Source organism: Lepidochelys kempii, chromosome 1, assembly GCF_965140265.1.
Source record: "Lepidochelys kempii isolate rLepKem1 chromosome 1, rLepKem1.hap2, whole genome shotgun sequence".
Lineage (NCBI taxonomy): Eukaryota > Metazoa > Chordata > Testudines > Cheloniidae > Lepidochelys > Lepidochelys kempii.
In genome coordinates, this window is record NC_133256.1 from 255455087 (window position 1) to 255476780 (window position 21694).

At 47.1% G+C, this 21694-nt stretch overlaps 1 protein-coding gene across 8 annotated transcripts in view; it reads left to right on the forward strand.

Annotated features, from left to right (window-relative positions):
- The window catches only part of LOC140903522 (apolipoprotein L6-like), a 59185-nt gene that overhangs the window by 34870 nt on the left and 2621 nt on the right, over positions 1–21694 (forward strand). The window contains exons 2-6 of one of the 8 annotated variants that reach the window (XM_073324921.1): positions 12990–13062; positions 16150–16297; positions 17781–19257; positions 20688–20814; positions 20943–21093. In XM_073324921.1, the coding sequence (XP_073181022.1) occupies positions 20784–20814; positions 20943–21093 (182 nt within the window). In that variant the 5' untranslated portion in view covers positions 12990–13062; positions 16150–16297; positions 17781–19257; positions 20688–20783. Of the gene's footprint in view, positions 1–9217; positions 9283–12894; positions 12916–12989; positions 13063–15177; positions 16023–16149; positions 19258–20687; positions 20815–20942; positions 21094–21694 lie in introns of those variants that run through there. The other 7 variants (XM_073324948.1, XM_073324930.1, XM_073324910.1 and 4 more) reach the window with 7 other exon arrangements.

Below are 21694 nucleotides of genomic sequence, written 5' to 3' on the forward strand. Positions count from 1 at the left end.
AATAAAGCCTATTTAGCTCTTTCTCTGAACAGTGGGGAGAAACAGGTTTAACCGTCCAGGAAGGACTTTTGGGGAGGGTTCTCAGCCTCTTGACTAAGACACCTAGCCCCACCCCTCTTTCTTTAACAGAGCTCTGGCATTTGAGCCCCTGGCTTAACGAGGTTCTTTCAACTGAGGGTGACCCTCTTATTTTGGGACAGGTTAAGCACAGTCCCGCTTTCCTGTATTCCTACTACAATTACAACATTGGTAAGCATATTTCACCACTCCTGAATTCAGATTTAATAATTTTATTAAGATGATGTTGAAATAAAAAGAAAACGGTACCGAGTTTAAGCATAGAAGTTTCTGGTTATTAGGGAATAAGGTACAGATTATCAAGGGGTGCAAAGTTCGGTTTAGGAACAGATGGCATAAGAAATACATAATCTGCAGTCTCCCCGATTGAGGGTAAAAGGTTAACGGGTCAAAGTACAGACATTGAGATATGGGAGTATGTTGTTCATATAATGGCTGTATGCAGGTGTGGAGTATAATGAGTGGATACGATGATGAGGATGGATTTACCCTCATTTGGTGAGATTTAATGTTCAGTGAGTTTATGGTTCCGGTTCATATGGTCCAATGGAAAAAGTCTCTCGGTCTCTTTCTCATAGTTGATGCACAATGTCATACCGGCTCACACCTCCTGGTACTGTTGGTGGCTGGTAAGTGATTTGTAACCCAACACCAGCCAAAGTTGATTACTTTGACACCACTCCATCTGCTGAATATATAAGCAATGCAGGAGCAAACTGTATTTACATAAACACACCCAAAGTCTCTCCCTCTCCCAGCTAGCTGTCAGGGAAGCATTCATTCAGATCCTGGTTACATATACATCTAAAGCAAGCCTTGCAATGTTTTTCCACTTCATGAGCCATACATGGCCAACAGAACCTGAACTTTACTAGGTTAAGAGTTTTGTTTACTCGCAAGTGCTCATTTTCGTAATGGAGGAAATGTAGGACAATACTCCACAGTTTAAAAGGAAGCACTAGTTGTTTCTTTGGGGCCATTTAACCTTGGCTTATGCGAAATAATAGGCCATTTATTAGAGTAAGCTTACTCCATTTTTTAAAAAAAATAAGGGTGCATCTTGGTGAGGAGACTTGACTGATAACTCTCACAATCCCTTTTGCAGAGTATGAATAAAGTCTTTTAAACTGAAGTCGGTTTTCTGAGCTTTTCTCTAGGCAGACTTGCAGTAAAGAAGTTGTATCCAAATGGGTGAAATGGGCTTAACCCATAGAGATAGCTTCTGGAGGGGCTCCCAGCTGGTTGGCAGCCCTCTTCAGGTTGGTGGTCGTTTTGTCTGTAGAGACTAGCATATGGCATATAGCCTTTACACCAGGGTCAAGAATAGTCCTCCAGAAATCTGGTGTGTTCTGTTCTGTGTGAAGGTGCTAAGACACAGCACCATCATTAGTGTCGTTCAAACTGAGCCGGTGCTGAAGTCATAAAGGGACAATGCTGAAAGCCATCGGTGTCCAGTAGCATGAAGCTTAGCTGATGTTAGCACATAGGATAACAGGTTGCTGTTCGTACATACCAGAAACTTGGCTGCATAAAGATAGTCATGAAACTTTTTCACTGCTGCCCACTTCAATGCCAGAAACTTCAACTTGTGAGCAGAATAGGTTTTTTTTCCTCTACTTTCAAACTTCTGCTGGCAAAGGCAATGGGTTTTAACTCTTTATCATTTCCTTGATAAAGAACTGCTTCCAGACCACTACAGCTAGTTGGATAAGGGGGGGGTTGGATAAGGGGCAGTGGGTCCCGGGGGGGCAGTCAGGGGACAGGGAGCAGTTGGATGGGGCGGAGGTTTGTGGGGGGGCGGTCAGGGGACGGGGAACAGGGGCAATTGGATAGGTGTGGGAATCCCGGGGGGGCCTGTCAGGGGGTGGAAGTTTGGACAGGGGTTGGGGCAGTCAGGGGACAGAGAGTAGGGGGGTTGAATACGGGGTGGGGTCCCAGGCAGGGGGTCCCGGGTGGGGGCGATCAGGAGACAGGGAGCAGAGGGTTTGGATGGGTCGGAGGTTCTGAGGGGGGAAGTCAGGATCGGGAAGTGGGAGGGGGAGGATAGGGGGCGGGGGTACAGCCTTCCCTACCCGGCCCTCCATACAGTTTCGGAACCCCGATGTGGCCCTCAGGCCAAAAAGTTTGCCCACCCCTAGGCTAGTACCAGCCAGGGCCTGTGTCAGGCACTGGATGATCTGCTGTAATGTCTCGTCACATTTGGGGTCTCATCGGGCTCTGAAAGGTTGAAACTCCTTAAAATAGGGTTTTTCTTTAAATGTTTTCTTGCCAGTCCCCTCAGATCTGGTAGGGGCATATCCCTGTGTTAGTTCACGCAGGGGTCTCACAACTAATGAATAGCTCTTGACGAACCTGCAGCAGTATCCACATAATTCTAAAAAGAATAGTAGGCTTCTTAAATTGCATGTCTGAGACCAAGTAGCCAAAGCACTTATTTTGTCAGGCCTGGGAGATATTCCTGGTTCAGACATGACGTGTCCCCCATATTTGATGGTGGTCTGGCAGAAAACACATTTGTGCAGTGATAATTTCAGGCCACATTCCTGCAGACAATCTAGGACCTTTAGCAAATGTGTTTCATGGTCCTTTAAGGGCTTTCCGAAGATGATGAGGTCATCTAAGTAGACTAGCAAAAGTCTTCCCTTGGTTAGGAACATGGAGGATAAAAGGGTCCTCCCTGGCTGTGATGCTTCTCTCCCTGCCATACTCCAAACACAGCCAAAACCCAAAAGTGTAACCAAACCCTTTCTCTCCGAGTTTTGGCTTAAGATTGGTTCTGGTAGCTTGTTTTATCTCCACCCTGGAATCTAGGCAAAGAGTCCTGAGCTTCTGTAGCCATTGCTGCTGTAGTCCAGGGGTAACCCCCCTAAAGGCTTAGTGTAATATGTTAGGAACAAACAATTCCAGAGAGGGTTACAGATACTACAGTGAGGAGGGCAAGCTAAGTATCTTCAAGAGGTGTGTATGACATCTCTGAATAATTCATAGCCATAGAGGGTTTGTCTTGACTAGGAAAAGTGGCAGGAGCCTAAGCTACAACTTGACCACCTAAAACTGAGGCTAAAGGTGTTACCCTCCAGCTAGCCTAGGGGAAAGGACAAGTTTCAGTTGGGCTTAGCTAGTACGTTGGTCAAGACAAACTCATATTTGTAACCCTTCTGTTACCTTTCTCCGATTATCCTTTCTGTCCCCTAAATTACAGTTTGCTTCCTATCTTGTGCCTAGCTTATTACACCACATATCACATTTCAGACATCATGAGTCAATCCCAGGTACAAAATTGCTCTGGAGAAGTGTGGTGTAAAATGTGCATATAATTTTGTACTGACTTTCTGTAATATAAACCAAGTTGAACTGTATGATTCACCATGATAACCTCATACTAAATTTTGGCCATCAATTTTCTGCCAGTAAACATCCACCCAGACTTTGGATCTAATCAAAGACTCAATTTCATTTCAGAGTTTCTATATGGAAGGGGACATTTACGTTAAGGGTGGGGAGTATAGAGTGTTAGGTGACAGCTGTCTGATTGGTATAATTTATCATGTACTTTTGACCACCTCACCTGCACTCAGCTCACTAAACCATCTTGCTGGGACATCTAACAACACTCCAGGCTACTCTACTTTTTTTTTAAAAAAACAACCTGGCACAAAAGGTCCTCCTCCCCCCCAGTCGCCTCCACCCAAATTACACAGACACTAGGCCAGGGACAGGTCAATATTCTGTTTTAGAAAAGTGAGAGATTTAAAGCTCCGATAACTCATGATCCACTGGGGCTAAAAATAAGAGTTATAGTGTAAGCAAGCCAGAAAAGCCTCCTTTTCAATAAGATAAAACACTTTTCCAAAATCTATTTGTTCTAATTTTCCTCTTCTTCTGAGGTCCAAAAAGTTGGTCTCATGGTATGAAAGGGAGTCTGGTTTGACAAGTAAAGGAATATAGAACTATTAACATTTTATATAACTCTAAACTTGTTTAAAACAAAGTTTTCCTGAAAAATATGGGGCAATTACAGATACATGATCATGTGATATGGTATAAAAGGTCTTATTAGCACTCATCTGGGATAACCACATAACTCATGGGTAAAAAGGCTTCATTCTGCTCGGAGTAAAGATTCCATCCCAAACTCAGCCTATTATTAATAATTATTAGTATTGTGGTAGCATCTAGGAACCCCAGTCAGAGACATGGACCCCATTGTGCAAGGCACTATATGAACACCAAACAAAAAGACACTCTCTGGCCCAATGAGCTTACAATCTAAGTAAAACCCTAAAAAACCCAGTAAAACCTTTCTATCACATTGATCTCTCTGTGGCTCAGGTCCCCACCTGTGAAATGGAGATAATACTTGACCATCTCACAAGGCTAAAATCCATTAATGTTTGTGAGGACCATACGCATCTAGATAGATCCATTAGGCTAATTAAAGAGACATGACATAAATCATTCCAAATAGCTTCTAGCCCTCAGGAAAAACATTCTACCTGATTAGATCATCTTTGTAAATCACAGTATATAAGTGCTAATGATTATAACGCTGTATAACAGAGTGTGCTGATGAATATGAAAAATCCACCCCCGAGAGACGTATCTGTACAGTAACTCCTCACTTAACATCCTCCCGCTTAATGTTGTTTTGAAGTTACGTCACTGCTCCATTAGGGAACATGCTTGTTTAAAGTTGTGCAATGCTCCCTTCTAATGTTGTTTGGCTGCCTGCTCTGTCTATTGCTTGTAGGATTCTGTGGAAGAACAGCAACTTTACAAGGGAACATTGCACAAGTCCCTCTTCTCCGCCTCCTCCCTCTCCCTCCCAGTGCTTCCCCCACCGCCAAACAGCACTGTCTCCCCACTCCTCCCCCTCCGCCCCACCCCCCAGAAAGTCCTAAGCATTGCCAAACAGCTGTTTGGCATCAGGGAAGCGCTGGGAGGAAGCGTGAGGAGCGGGGACGCGACATGCTCTGGGGAGGAAGTGGAATGGAGGTGGGAAGAGGAGGGCCTGGAATGGAGCAGGGAGGGGAAGAGGCGGGCCTGGAGCATCCCCTGGCAAAGTCGGCACCTGTTCTTCCGGGGGGGAAGCTGCCGCTGCTGCTGCTGCTGCGCAAGGTGCTTCCTCGTGTCCTTGCCTACCTCATTGTCTGCAGCGGGCTGTGCCTGTGTAGGGTAAGCCAGGGGTACCTCCCAACCACAGTACAGTACAGTATATAATGCCTTTTGTCTGCCCCCAAATTTTTTCCTTGGAAACTAACTCCCTGCATTTACGTTAAATCTTATGGGAAAATTGGATTCGTCGTTTTACTTAAAGTTGCATTTTTCAGGAACATAACTACAACGTTAAGTGAGGAGTTACTGTACCAACCTAACCCCCGGTGTAGACTGCGCTGGGTCAACAAAAAATTCTCCCATTGACCTAGCTACTGCCTCTCCGGAAGGTGGAATACCTGCGCCAAAGGAAGAACCCTTCCTGTCGGCATAGGTAGCATCTAAACTGAAACGCTGCAGCTGTAGCGTTTTAAGTGTAGACAAGCCCTGAGGCAGGATACATGACTCAATGGGTCATTGACTAGCTGGGACCAAACAGATGCTCTGAGGTTCAAAGCAGAATACTGGTGACCCCTCCCCCCAGCCCTTTCCTTCCCTTCTCCCCTTTAAAGTCCTAAGGAGTCCCTCTATTTTCCTCTTGTGCCTCCAAGTCATCATCAGTGTTCTTCTGACTGGGACTCTCCCTCAGAGTCAACCCTGTATGTTAGGCAAGTGGGGAGGAGGGAGGTGCAAGTGAGAGACACAGAGAGATAATGCCATCATCTATATTACAGGAGCCTGCTGCATGCTCATACATACATCCTGCAAGTTCCTAGAGCTCAGCCCAAACTTGAACCTATTGGGCATGACCTGCTGCCACCTAGTGGCTCTGGATGAGTAATGCAATAAGTGCAGCCTCATTCATAGCAAGATCACAGTAGGATAATCCCAATGGCAGGAGCCAGGGATTTTAAAGAATTCTCCGTGTGGCAGTGGGGAAGAAGAGTGCAGATTATGGTCCATTGCTAACTAAAGCATGACCAATGTCTGTAGGAAGAGCCCCATGCTAGCAGGACTTTAAATATAGATTGCTGCTTCTCCAATTCAGCATTAGCTATCGTGCTCTGATGGGGACAAGTTACAAGATCGTCACGAGAGCAAAAGGAGCTATCAGATAGTAGCTGCCATTTTGGATTCTCACTTCTGCAACATTCCAGTGTGTAGCTGGGCATTTTATAAAAGGGAGAGGCAGGAACTCAAAAATGGCAACTCCAAGAAACATGTCTGGGACACTGCAAGATAAGAGCCCTGCAGCGGGACGGGGAATCTCGTGGGTCCCACAGGATCCACTGTCATAAAAGCAGGAGTGGGTAAAATGTGCTTTGTTGTGGGCAGGATTGGGTGGGCCAAGAAAAAAAAAACAGACTACGGTAATTTGCAGGAAAACACTTTCAGTGATGTAAAGCAAGTTTTTCTTTTTTTTAAATAAAGGTTTTAATGTTTAAATTTAAACAAGGGCTCGAAAGAGATTTGGTATCTTTTCTAACAGGAGTTAAAATATTTTTACATGGTTTAAGCAAGATTTGTTTTATAATTTCAGTGGTAAAAATTGTGTCTGAATTACGTTTATATATATAATATGTTAACTGACTGCGTTTTGTTTTGTTTTTTAGTAGCATAGGGAAAACCTGTCTCTCTTGCGGGATTTGGCAGATCGAAGGTTTTTGCAGGTGGGAGCGAGATAAAAATGCAAGAAATAATGTGGGAGCAGGTGGGAGTGGCAGCGGGATTAAAAAAATAGTCCCACACAGGGCTCTACTGCAAGGTACAGGATGCAGCGTTCCTGGATCACCCACACTTGATAGGGACTGGCCTCCTTAAGGAAATTACAGAGCAACTAGAGAAACTCAAATGAAATTCATTGGCAGTACTCAGCATCGGAAGGTTCTGTTGGCAATAAAAGGGGGATATGACCATGTAATATTTTTCATCTTTCTGGCGTCTTCTCTGTGAGGATGTCAAAGCACTTTACAAGCGTTAAGGAATTAAACTTCACTTATGAAAGGCAATTACTGCATTATCATCTCCATTTTACAGATGGAAACTGAGCCACACAGAGAGGTTATATGACTTGCTCAAGGTCATGCACAAGGTCATTAGCAGAGCCAGGAAGAGAACCCAGTTCTCCCAGTCCACTGCTCTAACCTCAGGATCCTTCCAAAGATACAACAAAGGCATAGATTTAGCTCTAGAAACTACAGCTGTTCCTTAGTTACTAAGATGGGACCTATCTGTAAAAAAGGAGCCATGAGATCCCCTAAGAATTATGGACCAGTGAGCCATACGATTGTATTTGGACAGGGGCCAGCGGGAACTAATTCCAAGTGATTTGCACCCAGTCCAAACTTTTCTTGTGATGACGTTACTGTGAAGAGAGACTCATCTGTAATCTATAAAGTCATCTCTGGGTCTGGTGACATCAAAAGCTTCACTCTTCTGAGGTCACTATAGTTCTTGGCACCTCACTTTTGCCTCTGGATTTATTCCCTGAATCCACAATGCTCATCCTTTTGAGTCTTTTCTCTACATCCAGGCTTCCTGAACGCATGCAGTAAAGGCCACACTCAGGACAGAATTGCTAGTAGAGCTGGCTGAAATTTTTCGTTTGAGATTTTTTTCTTCATAGAAACAAACATTTCCATGGAAAATGTTCATTTTCCTCAAGTTGTTTTGAATTTTCATTAAAAAAATGAAAACCAGAAAATTCATTTCGTTTTGTTGTGTCTTCGCTTGCAGATGCCGAAAAGGGAAATATTTTTCATGTTCAGCTTTTCAGCAAAACCCCAAAACGTTTGGGCAAAAACAAAAAAAATCATTTACATTGAAATTTTTTATTAAAATAAAATGATTCTGTGACCAGCTTCAGGCCATCCTGGGTATTACACCTTTATATCATGGATAGCATTGCAGGGTCACATTACAAGCCTATCAACAGCAGAGTATCAAGGTGGCTCAGGTAATCTCTTTTATGGGACCAATGTCTGTTGGTGAGAGAGAGAAGCATTCGAGCCACACAGAGCTCTTCGTCGGGGCTGGGAACAGTACTAAGGCCTGGTCTACTCTATAGAGTTAAGTCGGCACAAGGCAGCATACGTTGACCTAACTCTGGAGGTGTCTACACTAAATTTCGCTCCCGCCAACGTAACTTACTAACTCCATCTCCATGATCAGCAGAGAGTTTAGGTCAATGTAGTTCGGTCGAAGCAGTGACAGTGTAGACACTGTGTTACTTACCTTGGTTGTCGGTGGCCTCCAGGAGGTATCCCCACAATGCCGCTCCTTGACTGCTCTGGTCACCATTGTGAACTCCACTGTCCAGCAGCCAGGTACACAGGAAGCCACCCCTCCCCTTTAAAGCCCCGTGAATTTTTGAAATTCCATTTCCTGTTTGCCTGGCTTGGAGAGCTCACCAGGCAACTGACCATGCTGGCTACATGCTACAGACGTGCTCCTGCCTGGAGTACATGGGGGACGGGGGGGTCGGATCTCATGGGTCTGTCAGGAGAAGAGGCCGTACAGGCACAGCTCTGATCCAGCCACAGAAATATCAACATCTACGAGCAGGTCGCTTGAGGCATGGAGGAGAAGGGGTACGACAGGGACCAGCAGCAGTGATGCGTGAAAGCCAAGGAGCTGCGGCAGGCATACCAGAAGGCAAGGGAGGCTAACCATCACTCTGGTGTGGACAATACTTAATTTGTGCCAGGCCTGAGCCCCTGGCACCTCTGGGCATGGCAGTTCATAGCCCCAGCACTTCTGGGCTTGCTGCATCAGTTATGAACATAAAAAAATTGCTTGAGCCCCGGCACCTCTTTCATTACAAATTAAGCACTGGCTGTGGAACCACAGACCTGCCGCTTTTACAAAGAGCTGCACACCATCCTTGGACAAGACCCCACCACCATCCCCAAGAGCCCCCGTGTATATTTTGTAGGACCCCAAGGCAGAGGCCCCCGCCATGAACAGGGAGAAGGAACGTGGAATACAGGAGACAGATGACCAGGGGATCCAGCAGCGCAGCGACCCAGGACCTGTTTTTGACTCCAGCGCAGTCCAACCAGTCCTAACAGTTGAGTACGGATGAGCCTGATGCAGGGGAAGGAACCTCTGGTAAGTATATGGTTTGCTTAGAAATTACAGAGATGGAACCCCCAAAGTGGCAGGACACATCCATTGATTTACTCTTTTTTACTTATGCTAGAAGAGGTAGTGAAACAACAGAGTCAGAGTTGCTATCCACTTCTCATCCCCCTCTAGAGTTAGGGCAGAGGGGGCCCCCGCAGAACAATTTGCTTATGTGCACTGGGATATCCTGTAAATCCTCCGTAGATATCTCGATGAAACTTTCCTGCAGATAATCTGCAATCCTCTGCTGAAGGTTTCTGGGGAAGACTGCCTTATTTCTTCTACTGCGGTAGGACAGTTTCCCACACCACTCAGCAATTACTTCAGCAGGCACCATTGCAGGACACAGGCTAGCAGCGTACTGCCTTGGTCTGCAGCTGGACATCTGCAGGAGTTGTTCCCTTTCAGCCTCCATTACCCTCAGGACTGAAATATCGGCTAAAATCCAGCTCCACCTATGGAAAATGGTGCCCGTATTCAGTTCAATTGCCCTATGCACATATACTCATGCCTGTGAGCTATCTCCCCTAATTTCCCCAATTTGTCCCCCACCCCAGGGCCATACTCACCATGGCTGGTGCTGTGACTGCCATCATGCTGTATAAACCCCAAGGAGAAGCGATAATGGAGTGCTTAAAACTTGTCTGGATCAAGGGGAGTGAGTTCAGTATCCTAAGTTTCAGTTTATCTCGTGAATACATTGACAATGGTACCTCTGTGTACTGTATCTTCAGCAGCTGCAAATGTGGCCTTCGGGGTCACTCCATCCACACCAGCAGAACGGCTGAGCCAGATAAGGACAAAGAGAAAGAGGACTCAGGATGACATGTTCCAAAAAATCCTGCAAGCCTCCGCTGCTTCAGATAACAAGTATAGGGCTTGGAGGGTCACCCTTGTGCACAGTCTGGCCAGACAGTCAGGGAGTGCAGAGAGAGGTGCAGGAAAAGGAGAGGGACATGCCGCAGGAGATGCTAGTGCTTCTCAGGCAGCAAACAGACATGCTGCAGACTCTGGTGGACCTACAGGTTCCACAATCCCATGCTCGCCTCCCTCTGCATTCCATAGAGAACTGCATATCAGGATCTCCCTACAGCCCCCCTCCCCCCCCCCAAAAAAAATGTTCCACACAGCACAAGGGGCCGCTGCTCTACCCCTACCATTCCACCCCTTGGGGACATTAAAGACATTCACAGCCGCACATACACTGACCTGTGAAAGACACGATTGGTGTATGTGCAGCTGAGATGGAAATGACTGTTCTTTCCCCTTCATACATTCTTTTCCCTTAATGTGTTATGTTCTATTAAGTTATAAATGTTTTTCTATTTGCATTGTTATGGAGTAAAAATCTATTTTGGGAAACAAATGCATTTTTATTTGATCACAACATATGCTGCTGCCATCCTTCACAGACAGTATGGGTGCACTGGCCGTGTTATTTTACTACACACACAAGCACTCACCAAAGGGTTCATAACAGAGCTACAGGAGAGCAAGGCCAGGTAGAGCGCACTACAGCAACACACTACTCTGGCTCACTATTAAAATGGTCTTACAAAGCTTCCCTGAGCCTAATAGCTCCGCACTGTGTTCTTCTTGAAGACCTGGTCTCCAGCTGCTCAAAATCACCGGACAGCTGCTCCACCTCTACTCTTCACTCCTTGGAAACTTTGCTCCCTTTGCTTCACAGATATTATGCAGGACACAGCAGGCAGCTATAACCATTGGGATATTTTTTCATTGAGGTCCAGTCTCATGAGTAGAGAGCGCCAGTGACCCTTCCAATATCCAAAGGCACATTCAACAGTCATTCTGCACCTGCTCAGCCTGCAGCTGAAGCACTCCTTGGTGCTATTGAGGTGCCCAGTGTACAGCTTCTTGAGCCATTGGAGCAAGGGGTAGGGCTGGGTCACCCGGGATGACCATTGGTATTTCAACATCCGCAATGGTAATCCACCAGTCGGGGAAGAAAGTCCCTGCTTGCAGCTTTCTGAACAGCCCTGTGTTCTTAAATATGTGTCATGAACCTTTCCTGACCAGCCCCCACTGATGTCGGTAAAGCATCCCTGGTGATTCACCAGAGCTTGCATTACCATAGAAAACTAGTTTTCTCTGTTAATGTACTCTGTGGCAAGGCAGTCTGGTGCTAAAATAGGGATATGCGTGCCATCTATTGCTCAACTGCAGTTTGGGAACCGCATTGCTGCAGTGCCATCCACTATGTCTTGCACATTGCCAAGAGTCACAGTCCTTCCCAGCAGGAGGCAATTAATGGCCCTGCACACTTGCATCACAACAGCCCCCCTGGTGGAATTCCCAACTCCAAATTGATTCCCAACTGATCAGTAGCAATCTGGCGTTGCAAATTTTCACTGTGCAATTGCCACTCCCTTCTCCACTGTCAATGCAGATCTCATTTTGGTGTCTCTGAGTCGCAGGGCTGGGTCGAGCTCTGCACACAGATCCTGGAATGTGGTCTTGCGCATCCAAAAGTTCTGCAGCCACTACTCATCACCCCAAACCCCCGTGACAATGCGATCCCACCAGCCAGTGCTTGTTTCTTGGGCCCAGAACCAGCTCTCCACTGTCTGAAGCTGCTCTGTGAATGCTGACAACAACTTTGAATTGTTTCTATGTCCCACAGCCATCTAGCCTCCAAGAAATCATCATGTTCCCTGTGGCACCTCTTGCAGCTCTGCAATTACTGCAGGATCAGGTGGCCCGTGCTCATCGCAGTAGTGCAGAGCTGTGCAGGCTCCATGCTTCTGTCAGAGATGGTAGACAGCGAGGAGGGAAGCACGGGTTTATGGGATGGAGAATACTGCATTCTGGGAAGTTGAATCCACGCTCCCAGTCACCCCTGCATAACTGGTTTCATCCCAATGCAACATTATGGAAACTTACCAGAACACCCTGCACTGGATGGAGGCGAGGTGCACTGTGGGATAGCTGCCATGGTGCACTGCACCCTGCATCAACACAAGCACTCCTGGTGAGGACACGCACCGCCAGCACACGGAGCGCAGTTTGGACGAGCACAAACAATAACTGCTGCAGCTGTATGCCAATGTAACTTAGATCAACATAATTTTGTAGTGTAGACTGAGAGTGTCCCAGCTAAATACAAGATCAAACAGATAGTTTAGCATAAGTAGCACATATTCTAAGGGACTATTCAAGGTGAAGTGGCTTATTAACACCCCTGCAGTCATAGGACAGAAAGGAAGTTAGCGGGTTACAGATTGTTGTAATAAGCCATAAATACAGTGTCCTTAGTAAGACCATGACTCTAGACTGCTAAACTATCTGTTCAATCTTCTATTTAGCTCTGACACTCTAAGTACCTTTCCCAGACCTGAAGAAGAGCTCTGTGTCACTCAAAAGCTCACCTTTCTCACAAACAGAAGTTGGCCCAAGCTATTACCTCACCCACCTTGTCTCTTTAATATTCTGGGACTGACATGGCTACAACAACACTGCCTACAACAGGAGAGTGTAGCCAGCAGACAAGCTTGCTCTTTGACAAAAAAATGCCCTTTGTTTCACTCCTCCCACTTTCCTTCATAACAGGTTATACTGAGTTACTCCACCCTTGGTAAACACACACTAAGGGCCTTGGTGAGTATATTTGGCTTCTATAGGACATATTTTTTAAATCCACTTCTGAGAAACTCCTCTCCACTTCCTTACAGGAAACTGTGCTTCAGTCTTCACAGACACCGCCCTATTATTTCTCAGGCCGACTAGCGAAGAGCAGCCAGAGAGGTAAGGGTCATAGCGTTTCATCAGGGCTTTTGATCTTGCAGACCTTATATCGAGGAAGGGGATATTGTTTTGCCTCCTGCTGGCCTGTGGGCAAACCAGAAATTCCCTGTAAAATGTAAACTATTTACTATTGAAACGTGAGGTGGTCCGGTAGGGATTGTGCAGATCCCCTTTGCGCTTATGCTTAAATCTTCCCTTCCTCTTAAATGCTAGGTTTACTACCTCATCTCTTGACACCGACAGATTCCAGCAGCAGGGAGGTGGGGCTGGGCTGCCTGCTGAAAGGGGGCTGGAAGAGGCACATATCAATATCAAGAATAACATGGCAAGAATATAGCTGGAAGAGGGGTGTGTGGCGGGGAGAGAGAAGCATCTGTGCAAAATGTTGGGTCATTCACCTGTGTAGAGACCAGTGTAGTGCACTTTACTCATCAGTACGCTTGTGTGAACTGTTCTAAAGGCCACTAAAATCAAAGGGAGCTTTGCCATTGACTTCAGTGGTCACAGTCTGAGGCTTTCAAAGACAGCTAGCTAAAAAATTATATAACCTGATTGCCTTCTTTTGGAGAGTGCACAAGTCAGTGTTGAGACATGGTGTGATGGGCACAAAGCTGTTGTGTAATAATCTAAGACCACCGGTATGTAATAATTTTCTGTACACTGTATTACTGAGGTTATTGGTTATTGAGATAGACTGTGTAACTTACACTGTGGTAGTGGAATGTTTATTATAATCGTATAATGCTCAAATTCAATGAGGACTGTGGAAAAACAAGCAGGAAAGAAACATAATGGTCCCACATAAGAACAGAGCTTATATCTTGTCTCTAACAAAGATGCAAGACTTATTCTGCAAGGCTAGGAGACTAGTGATCAAAAGGTCTATAAATAGGGGAGTGATCAAAACACTACGCAGTCTTTAAAGGTGACGCTCTCTGAAGCAGGGGGAGAAATAGTTTGTGAGCTAAAGCAACAGATTATTCAGGCCAGACCTTAGAGGTTTCAGGGTTTCTACAGGAAGCTTAGACCTATCTACCAAGGTCCTCATGTGGAAGAGTGTTAGATACCTGGTAAGCTAGACATGCATTAGTCTGTTTATTGTTTTAAGATTTGTTTAATCTGAAAAGCTTTGGTTCTAAATAAATAACACTCTGCTTTAGAAAGCCTGTTCTGTTACTGGGTAGCGAATACCATTGTCATTGGTCACACAGGGGACAGAAATGCAGGCACTGAAAATAAGTCAGCCCGCTGAGGTAATCATGGCTAAGGCTACATTTTAGTCATGGGTATTTTTAGTAAAAGTCATGGTCAGGTCATGGGCAGTAAACAAAAATTCATGGCCAGTGTCCTGTCCATGGCTCGTACTATATACCCCTGATTAAAACTTGGGTGCTTTTTGGGGGGTTATGTGGCCCATGGGTGCAGCAGGTGCTCTGGGGGGGGTGGTCTGGGGGCTCGCAGCCCAGGACTCCCACTGTTGCAGGGGTGAGGGGGGGCTGGCAGGCTCCCTACCTGGCTCCACACAGTTCCCAGAAGCAGCCGGTCTGAACCGGCAGCCCCTAGGTGGAGGCGCAGCCAGTTGGGCTCCATGCGCTGCCCCCGCCCCGAGTGCCCAATCTGCAGCTCCCATTGGCTGGGAACTGCAGCCAATGGGAGCTGCGGGGGAAGCGCAGAGCCTCCTGGCCACGCCTCCGCCTAGGAGTCGGACATGCTGTCTGCTTCCAGAGAGCCCCCCCCAAGGTAAGTGCCACCCAGAGCCCTCACTCCCTCCCACGCTCCAACCCCCTGCCTCAGCCCTGAGCCCCCTTCCACATCCAAACTCCTGCTGATGCTGAGGGGGAGGGGCGCAGTGGCCCGAGACTACCACAGCAGCAGCCTGTGTGGCAGCCCCTGAGCCAGCCTCATCGGCCACTGCAGAAGTCATGGAGGTCCCGAAAAGTCACAGAATCCACGACCAGGGCTGGCCCACAACATTTTGGTACCTGAGGCAGGGAGCTCAAATGATGTCCCCATGCCCCCTCGCTTGGGCCAAAACTTTGAAACTCTGGGTCCTAGTGGCTCCCTCCCCCCACAGGCTGGCACCTGAGGCGGTCACCTCAGTTTGCCTCATAGTAAGGCCAGCCCTGTCCATGACTTCCGTGACAGACCCACAGCCTTAATCATGGCTGATCACAGGGGACTGCAGCCAGGGCCTGTTCTGAGAGAGATAGAATCACAGGATTCCACCCTGAGAAAGGCAATGGCATCAGGCCCAAGACCAGAGCAGGGTGCACGCGAAGAAAACAGGTGGGAGTCAGAGGTGCAGTTAGTCCAATGACTGTGGCATGTGGCTGTACCCCCAGGCAGGTTAAATTGTGCTGCACAGCTGCCACAGTTCCCCCCAGGAGCTTTCTGTTCTGTACTGAAACAATACAACAAGAAGAAAACAGTTTCACTCCCTTGGAACGCCCACCCTGCCTAGTTACCAGATCAGTACTCTGACTCGAGTGCCTCCCAATGACACCAGCAAAATGGCAGAATTCAGCTGAAGGCCACTTGTGGTGGGGAAGGGGAGATAGGCAGGGAGGGGAGATTGTCCTACCACGGTGCCTGGGCCAACATCAGCTGAACAGCATGTGGTCAGTAGTCACATTTCCCAGCTAACACCCATGCCCGGTATAAATACAGTGTCAAAACACGAGCCTGAGGCCCCGACCCAGGTACTGTCAGTTGGACTGAAACTGCAGAACAGGTTGCTTTTGTTTGCCAAGCAGGAAATTAGGGCTCTTGCTTCCTCAGGGCCTGATCCTGACTGGTGCTGAACAGCTCCGCTCCCCTTGAGTTCAGTGGCAGATGAGAGTACCCAGCCTCCAGCAGGAAGCACAAGGCACCTCCCAGGACAAGGCATCCGGAACTATTCCTCGTTGTGATTCCAGCAGGTCAGAGCTGCTAGTGCAAGGAGAACAAGGCTGCGTCACAGTGTAAACAAACACCCTTTCTGTGTCGCTGAATTTCTAACATCTTTGGGGAGGAGTTTGTACACTGCTCCAATGCTGCAGCAATGCAGTTGATGAAACTGAAATTAAAATTCTTCTATTTTCATTTTAGCTGCTCTTTGGAGACAACAGATGTAGTAACAATAACCCAGCGCTTTGGGCTCATATCGCACATTTCATCTGAAGAGCTCAAAGCTCATCAAAAGGAGGCACAGGGATCACCCCTATTTTTGCAGATGGAGAAAACGAGGCGCAGAGCAGTTAAGTGACTAGCCGAAACGCACGCAGGATGGCCAGAGTGGAATCACAATCAGGACCCGGGTCATACAACTCCTAAGTCCCTTTCTCGTGCTGCCTCTCCAGCATCCAGTAGATCCGTCATCCCCATTTCTTTCCCATGGCTGGGTTGCTGCCCCTCCCCGCATCCTTCTAGGCACTCATTTGATTTGCAGAGTGACAGATGCTAATTACAGTGAGGCACTTGGACACCTCAACAGGGAATTTTCTTACCTGTAATTTGAGCTCTGCTCATTTGACCAGCAGAGCTGCCCGACCTTTGCAGTGCAAAGAGCCATGCTCGCTGCTAGCCAGGAGCCCCAGTGCTATACCTAATTTCCATATTCATGTACACAGAATTTTAATCAGCTCTAAAAATAACCGTTTTAAAAAAAATTTTAAACAGAGCCCAGTAGATGTGCACGGCGCTTGACAAAACACAAGGACCAAGATTTAAAACATCTCAGACTAGCGCTGCTGTCCTTGGCCAAGAGCTTCTAAAGCATCTGGTGATTTTGTGAGTGCAACTTGCAGTCCCTTAAAGGGGCTGGATTTTCACAGGAGGATGCTCAGTGCTTTCTGAAAATCAGCCCCCTTAAGGCATCTCATGTTGGGCCCCCAAAATCACTACTGAAATTCTTTGCCCAAAGAGACTAGCACTGAGCTGAGATTTTAAATCCTCCGTTTCCTACATTCCATTATAGATTATTATTTGTATTACGGTACAGCCTAACAGCTCAAATGAGATCAAGACCATGCTGTGCTAGTCACTGCATAAATGCATAGTGAGAGTTTATAATCCGCTAACTATATAGACAAGATAGTCAAAGGGGAAACTGAGGCACGGGGGTGTGACTTGCCCAAGGTCGCCCAGCACAACAGTGGCAGAGGTAGGAATAGCACCTCAGTCTCCTGACTCCCAATCCAGATCCTCATCTACTAAACTAGAATTTCTCTGCTGAGGGATCAATGACCTTCAGGGGAATCACAAAAGGCAATCAAGGTACGATGTGAAGCACTGAAAACTTAAAGCTCCTCCAGTCCCCCCACCCCACCCCCACGCTTACCCTTCAAGGTCAAATATTAAACATCCTGAAACACACATATGGATACATGATGTAGGCTTGGTATTATCATCATCAATATAGCTAGTATAAAAGTAAGAGTAAAAAAATGTAAGGGGGGTGGTGGTCAGGAAAAAATTTGCATTTGAATAAGGGGTTGTCAACCTGAAATAGTTGGAAAACACTTCACAAGAGCATGCTTCCACCCCACCAGCAGAATTAGACCTGTTTAAACCTGGTATATGTGAGAGGAGACTCAGTCCGTGTATATGCAGTTCGCCTCATCTTGATCTAGATTAAAATGTCACTCTAGATTTTAGACTTTAATGAAATGCAGTTTGAACAGGTCAGAATCTACTGTATGGAAAATGCCAACTATTAACAAAATCCATTTTTCTATCAGGAAACAACTATTGCTTCAAACATCAGCTGCAGACTCAACACTAATGTCTACACTACAAAATTAGGTCAATTTTATAGAAGTTGATTTTTAGAAATCAATTTATACAGTCGATTGTGTATGTCCCCACTAAGCGCATTAAGTCAGCGGAGTGCATCCTCAATACCATGGCTAGCATCGACTTATGGATCGGTGCACTATGGGTAGCTACCCCACAGTTCCCGCAGTCTCTGCTGCCCATTGGAATTCTGTGTTAAGCTCCCAATGCCTGATGGGGCAAAAACATTGCTGCGGGTGGTTTGAGTATATGTCGTCAGTCGCCCCTCCCTCCATGAAAGCAACGGCAGACAATCGTTTTGCGCCTTTTTTCCTGGATTACCCGTGCAGATGCCATACCATGGCAAGCATGGAGCCCGCTGAGCTCACCGCTGCTGTTGTGAGCATTGTAAACACCTCATGCATTCAACCAGGTGACCATGAATGATATCACTCTCCTGAGGCTAACACAGAAAGGTATAGCCCGAATGTTGCTTGAATGCGACCAAAACCCAGGACCATTCACTGCCATGCGTTGTGCTACAAGGATTCCAGACTACTTGCTACTGGCTTGGCGTGATAAGGTGTCCTACCGTGGAGGACAACATAAGGCAGCCTTCCCCAGAAACCTTCTACAAAGGCTTTCAGAGTACCTCCAGGAGAGCTTCATGGAGATGTCCCTGGAGGATTTCCGTACCATCCCCAGACATGTTAACAGACTTTTCCAGTAGCTGTACTGGCCACGAATGCATCCCAATTCTTCAGGGCGAATCAAACATTAAACACTGTTGCTTTTAAACCCTGTACTGTAGTTACAAATGTGCACTCACCAGAGTTGCCTTCTCCAGCTTCAGGGCTGGGTATCCTGCCTTGGGAGGGTCCTGGCTCCAGGGTGATGAAAAGGTCCTGGCTGCCAGGGAGAACGGATTCACCGCTTTGCCTGCTGCGCATTCTCCTCCTCCTCCTCATCCACAAAATCCTCCTCCCTGGTGCATGAGACTTCCCCCTTGCAGGTGTCCACGGACAGTGTTGGTCCCCCCCTAGAATGCCATGCAGCTGATCATAGAAGCGGCATGTATGGGGCTCTGACCCAGAGTGACTGTTTGCCTCCTTTGTCTTTTGGTAGGCTTGCCTGAGCTCCTTAACTTTCACGCAGCACTGCTGTGTCCCTCTGGTGTAGCCTCTGTCCATCATGCCCTGTGCGATTTTGGCATATATATTTGCATTTCTTCTTTTTGATTGGAGTTCTGCCTGCACAGATTCTTCTCCCCATACAGCAATCAGATCCAGTGTCACCCTTTCGGTCCATGCTGGAGCTAGTTTGCGATTCTGGGAGGACTGCATGGTCATCTGTGCTGCTGAGCTTGTCACGCTGACCAAACAGGAAATGAAATTCAAAATTTCCCGGGGCTTTTCCTGTGTACCTGACTAGTGCATCGGAGATGTAAGTGCTGTCCAGAGCAGTCACAATGGAGCACTCTGGGATAGCTCCCGGAGGCCAATAACGTCAATTTGTGTCCGCACTACCCCAAATTTGATCCAGCAAGGTCGATTTTAGTGCTACTCCCCTCACTGGGGAGGAGTATGGAAGTCGATTTTAAGAGCCCTATAGGTCGATGGAACGGGGTTAGTTGTGTAGATGCATTCATTTTAAAATCGACCTAACGCAGCTAAATTCAACCTAACCCCATAGTGTAGACCAGGGCTAAGGGCCTTTGCATCCATTCAAATTGCATCTTGGTTCTGGCTTTTACAACAAAGGTAAACCAGATTTCATGCTTTCAAAATTCACGATCCTGTCTTCTTAGTGACCCAATTTTACATTGTACATTTAAATGTAATAATTTATTTACCCTTTATTTCTGACTAATTCTAATTAACCTAACTCAGGGGTTAACCTGAGCCTGAGAAGGCATCAGAATTTACCAATGTACATTGCCAAAGAGCCACAGTAATACATCAGCAGCCCCCCCATCAGCTCCCCCACCCCCAGTCGCCACCCCCAGCACCTCCTCCTCCCTCCCCGTGCCTCCTGCCTGCCGTGATCAGCTGTTTTGCAGTGTACAGGAGGCTCTGGGATGGAGGGAGGAGGCGCAAGGGTGCAGCAGGCTCAGGGGAGGGGGCAGGAAAGGGGGGGGCCTTGGGATAAGGGGTGGAGTGGGGGCGGGGCTTGGGGTTGAGCTGAGGAAAGTTAACACCTGTAGTCCAGCCCCAGAGTCAGCACCTATGCAAGGAGGCGCATATTAACTTCTGAAGAGCCGCATGCAGCTCCGGAGGCACAATTTGGCCACCCCTGACCTAACTACTTCTAGATGTACCTACTATAAAGGGTGACCAGCACATCTCTTGGCCCGCGCCAATTCCTGCAGCCCCCATTGGCCTGGAATGGCAAACCATGGCCAGTGGGAGCTGCGATCGGCTGAACCTGCAGACGCTGCAGGTAAACAAACCGACCCAGCCTGCCAGCGGATTTCCCTGATGGGCCGCATGCCAAAGTTTGCTGATCCCTGGATTAGCCTCTCTTCAAGCCAGGAATAGTCATTTTAAATTCACAGGGATATTTAACATAGAGGTTATTAAGAGCAGTATCAATCCCCTGCATAACCAATTGATCGCAAGTTACCAATAAAAGCGTTACAGGTTTCAAGCTGTTAGCAACATCAACAGCTAGATTTCCCACAACATACCTGCGGCTGCCAACAAAAGGGAGAATTTGTGCCAGTTATGATGGTGATTTTGTGATGGCTGGGCATGTTCCAATAGCAAACTAAAATGGGACCCTGCCTTCCCACTAAACTCATTCCACATGCAACACTTGTTCCTTCTGTTGATTCACTCTGAACCATGTTTCCCTCCTACTCTTCCCTTTACCAGGGTGGAAGCCACTCTTTTTCTCTGCATGAGAGGTGCTGAAGGACTGCAATGTAAACAAAGTCACAGAGATTGCACCTGGTATTTTCACCCAATAAGATGGCCTCGGAAACATTCAGTACTTACGAAGGTATCCCTGCTCCTTCCACTGCGCTATTTCTCTTTCCTTCTGTTTTCATGATTCAGAATGGGAAATGCATGCATCCTTTTAAAAGTAGGTCTGAAGACACTCCAGTCTGATGTTGTTTTTAATCTTAGAAAACACTGATGACCACGATTTTCAATATGATGGCAGCCTGGGGATCTCAGAGCTTTTGCAGGAGAAAATATACAGTGAGGAGCTGCAGAGCTTGTTTCCTGAGGGGTACAACTATGAGGAAATGTTGCGGGATGTGATGGACCTTGAGAGGTAAGCAAGAGAAATGTTGGTCAAAAAAGAATTCTCACACGCAGAGGCTGGTCAGCTGTCTCCTGATAACACCTCACCCCCCAATTGAATGGCACCAAGGTCCCTTCATCCATGACAGCCCCGGGTGTTGCCTCCATTTTATTTGTTATCGGTGAACAATTTCAGATTTATTAGCACCAGTGAGGATGTATAAAGCAGAAACGGTTCTCTGCCAGCAGGCTCAGTTCAGGGAAAGGATAACCTTAATCGGTATGCAGAGCAAGAGAGAGGAATAGAGGGTGCCAGAGAGAACAACCCAGTGCCTCAGAGTAGTGATTCTCAACTTTTTTGGGCTCAGGACCCATTTGTAAATGTTTATGCCCAGTCGTGACCCAGTAAATAGTCTGGGGCCTGGGGTGGTTTTGGTCAGGTCCTGCACCCCAGGGGGTTGGGTCCTGCCCAGCACTCACCCCACAATGGCAGCTCCTGCACCTCCTATGCTGTGGGGCTGGCTGGGCTTGGGTCTCCGCTCCAGGCATTGCAACCTCTGGGGTTGCAGCACCACTCAGGTTTGGCCCCGCACCTCTGACTAGACCAAATTTGTCTGAATGGATTTGTGACC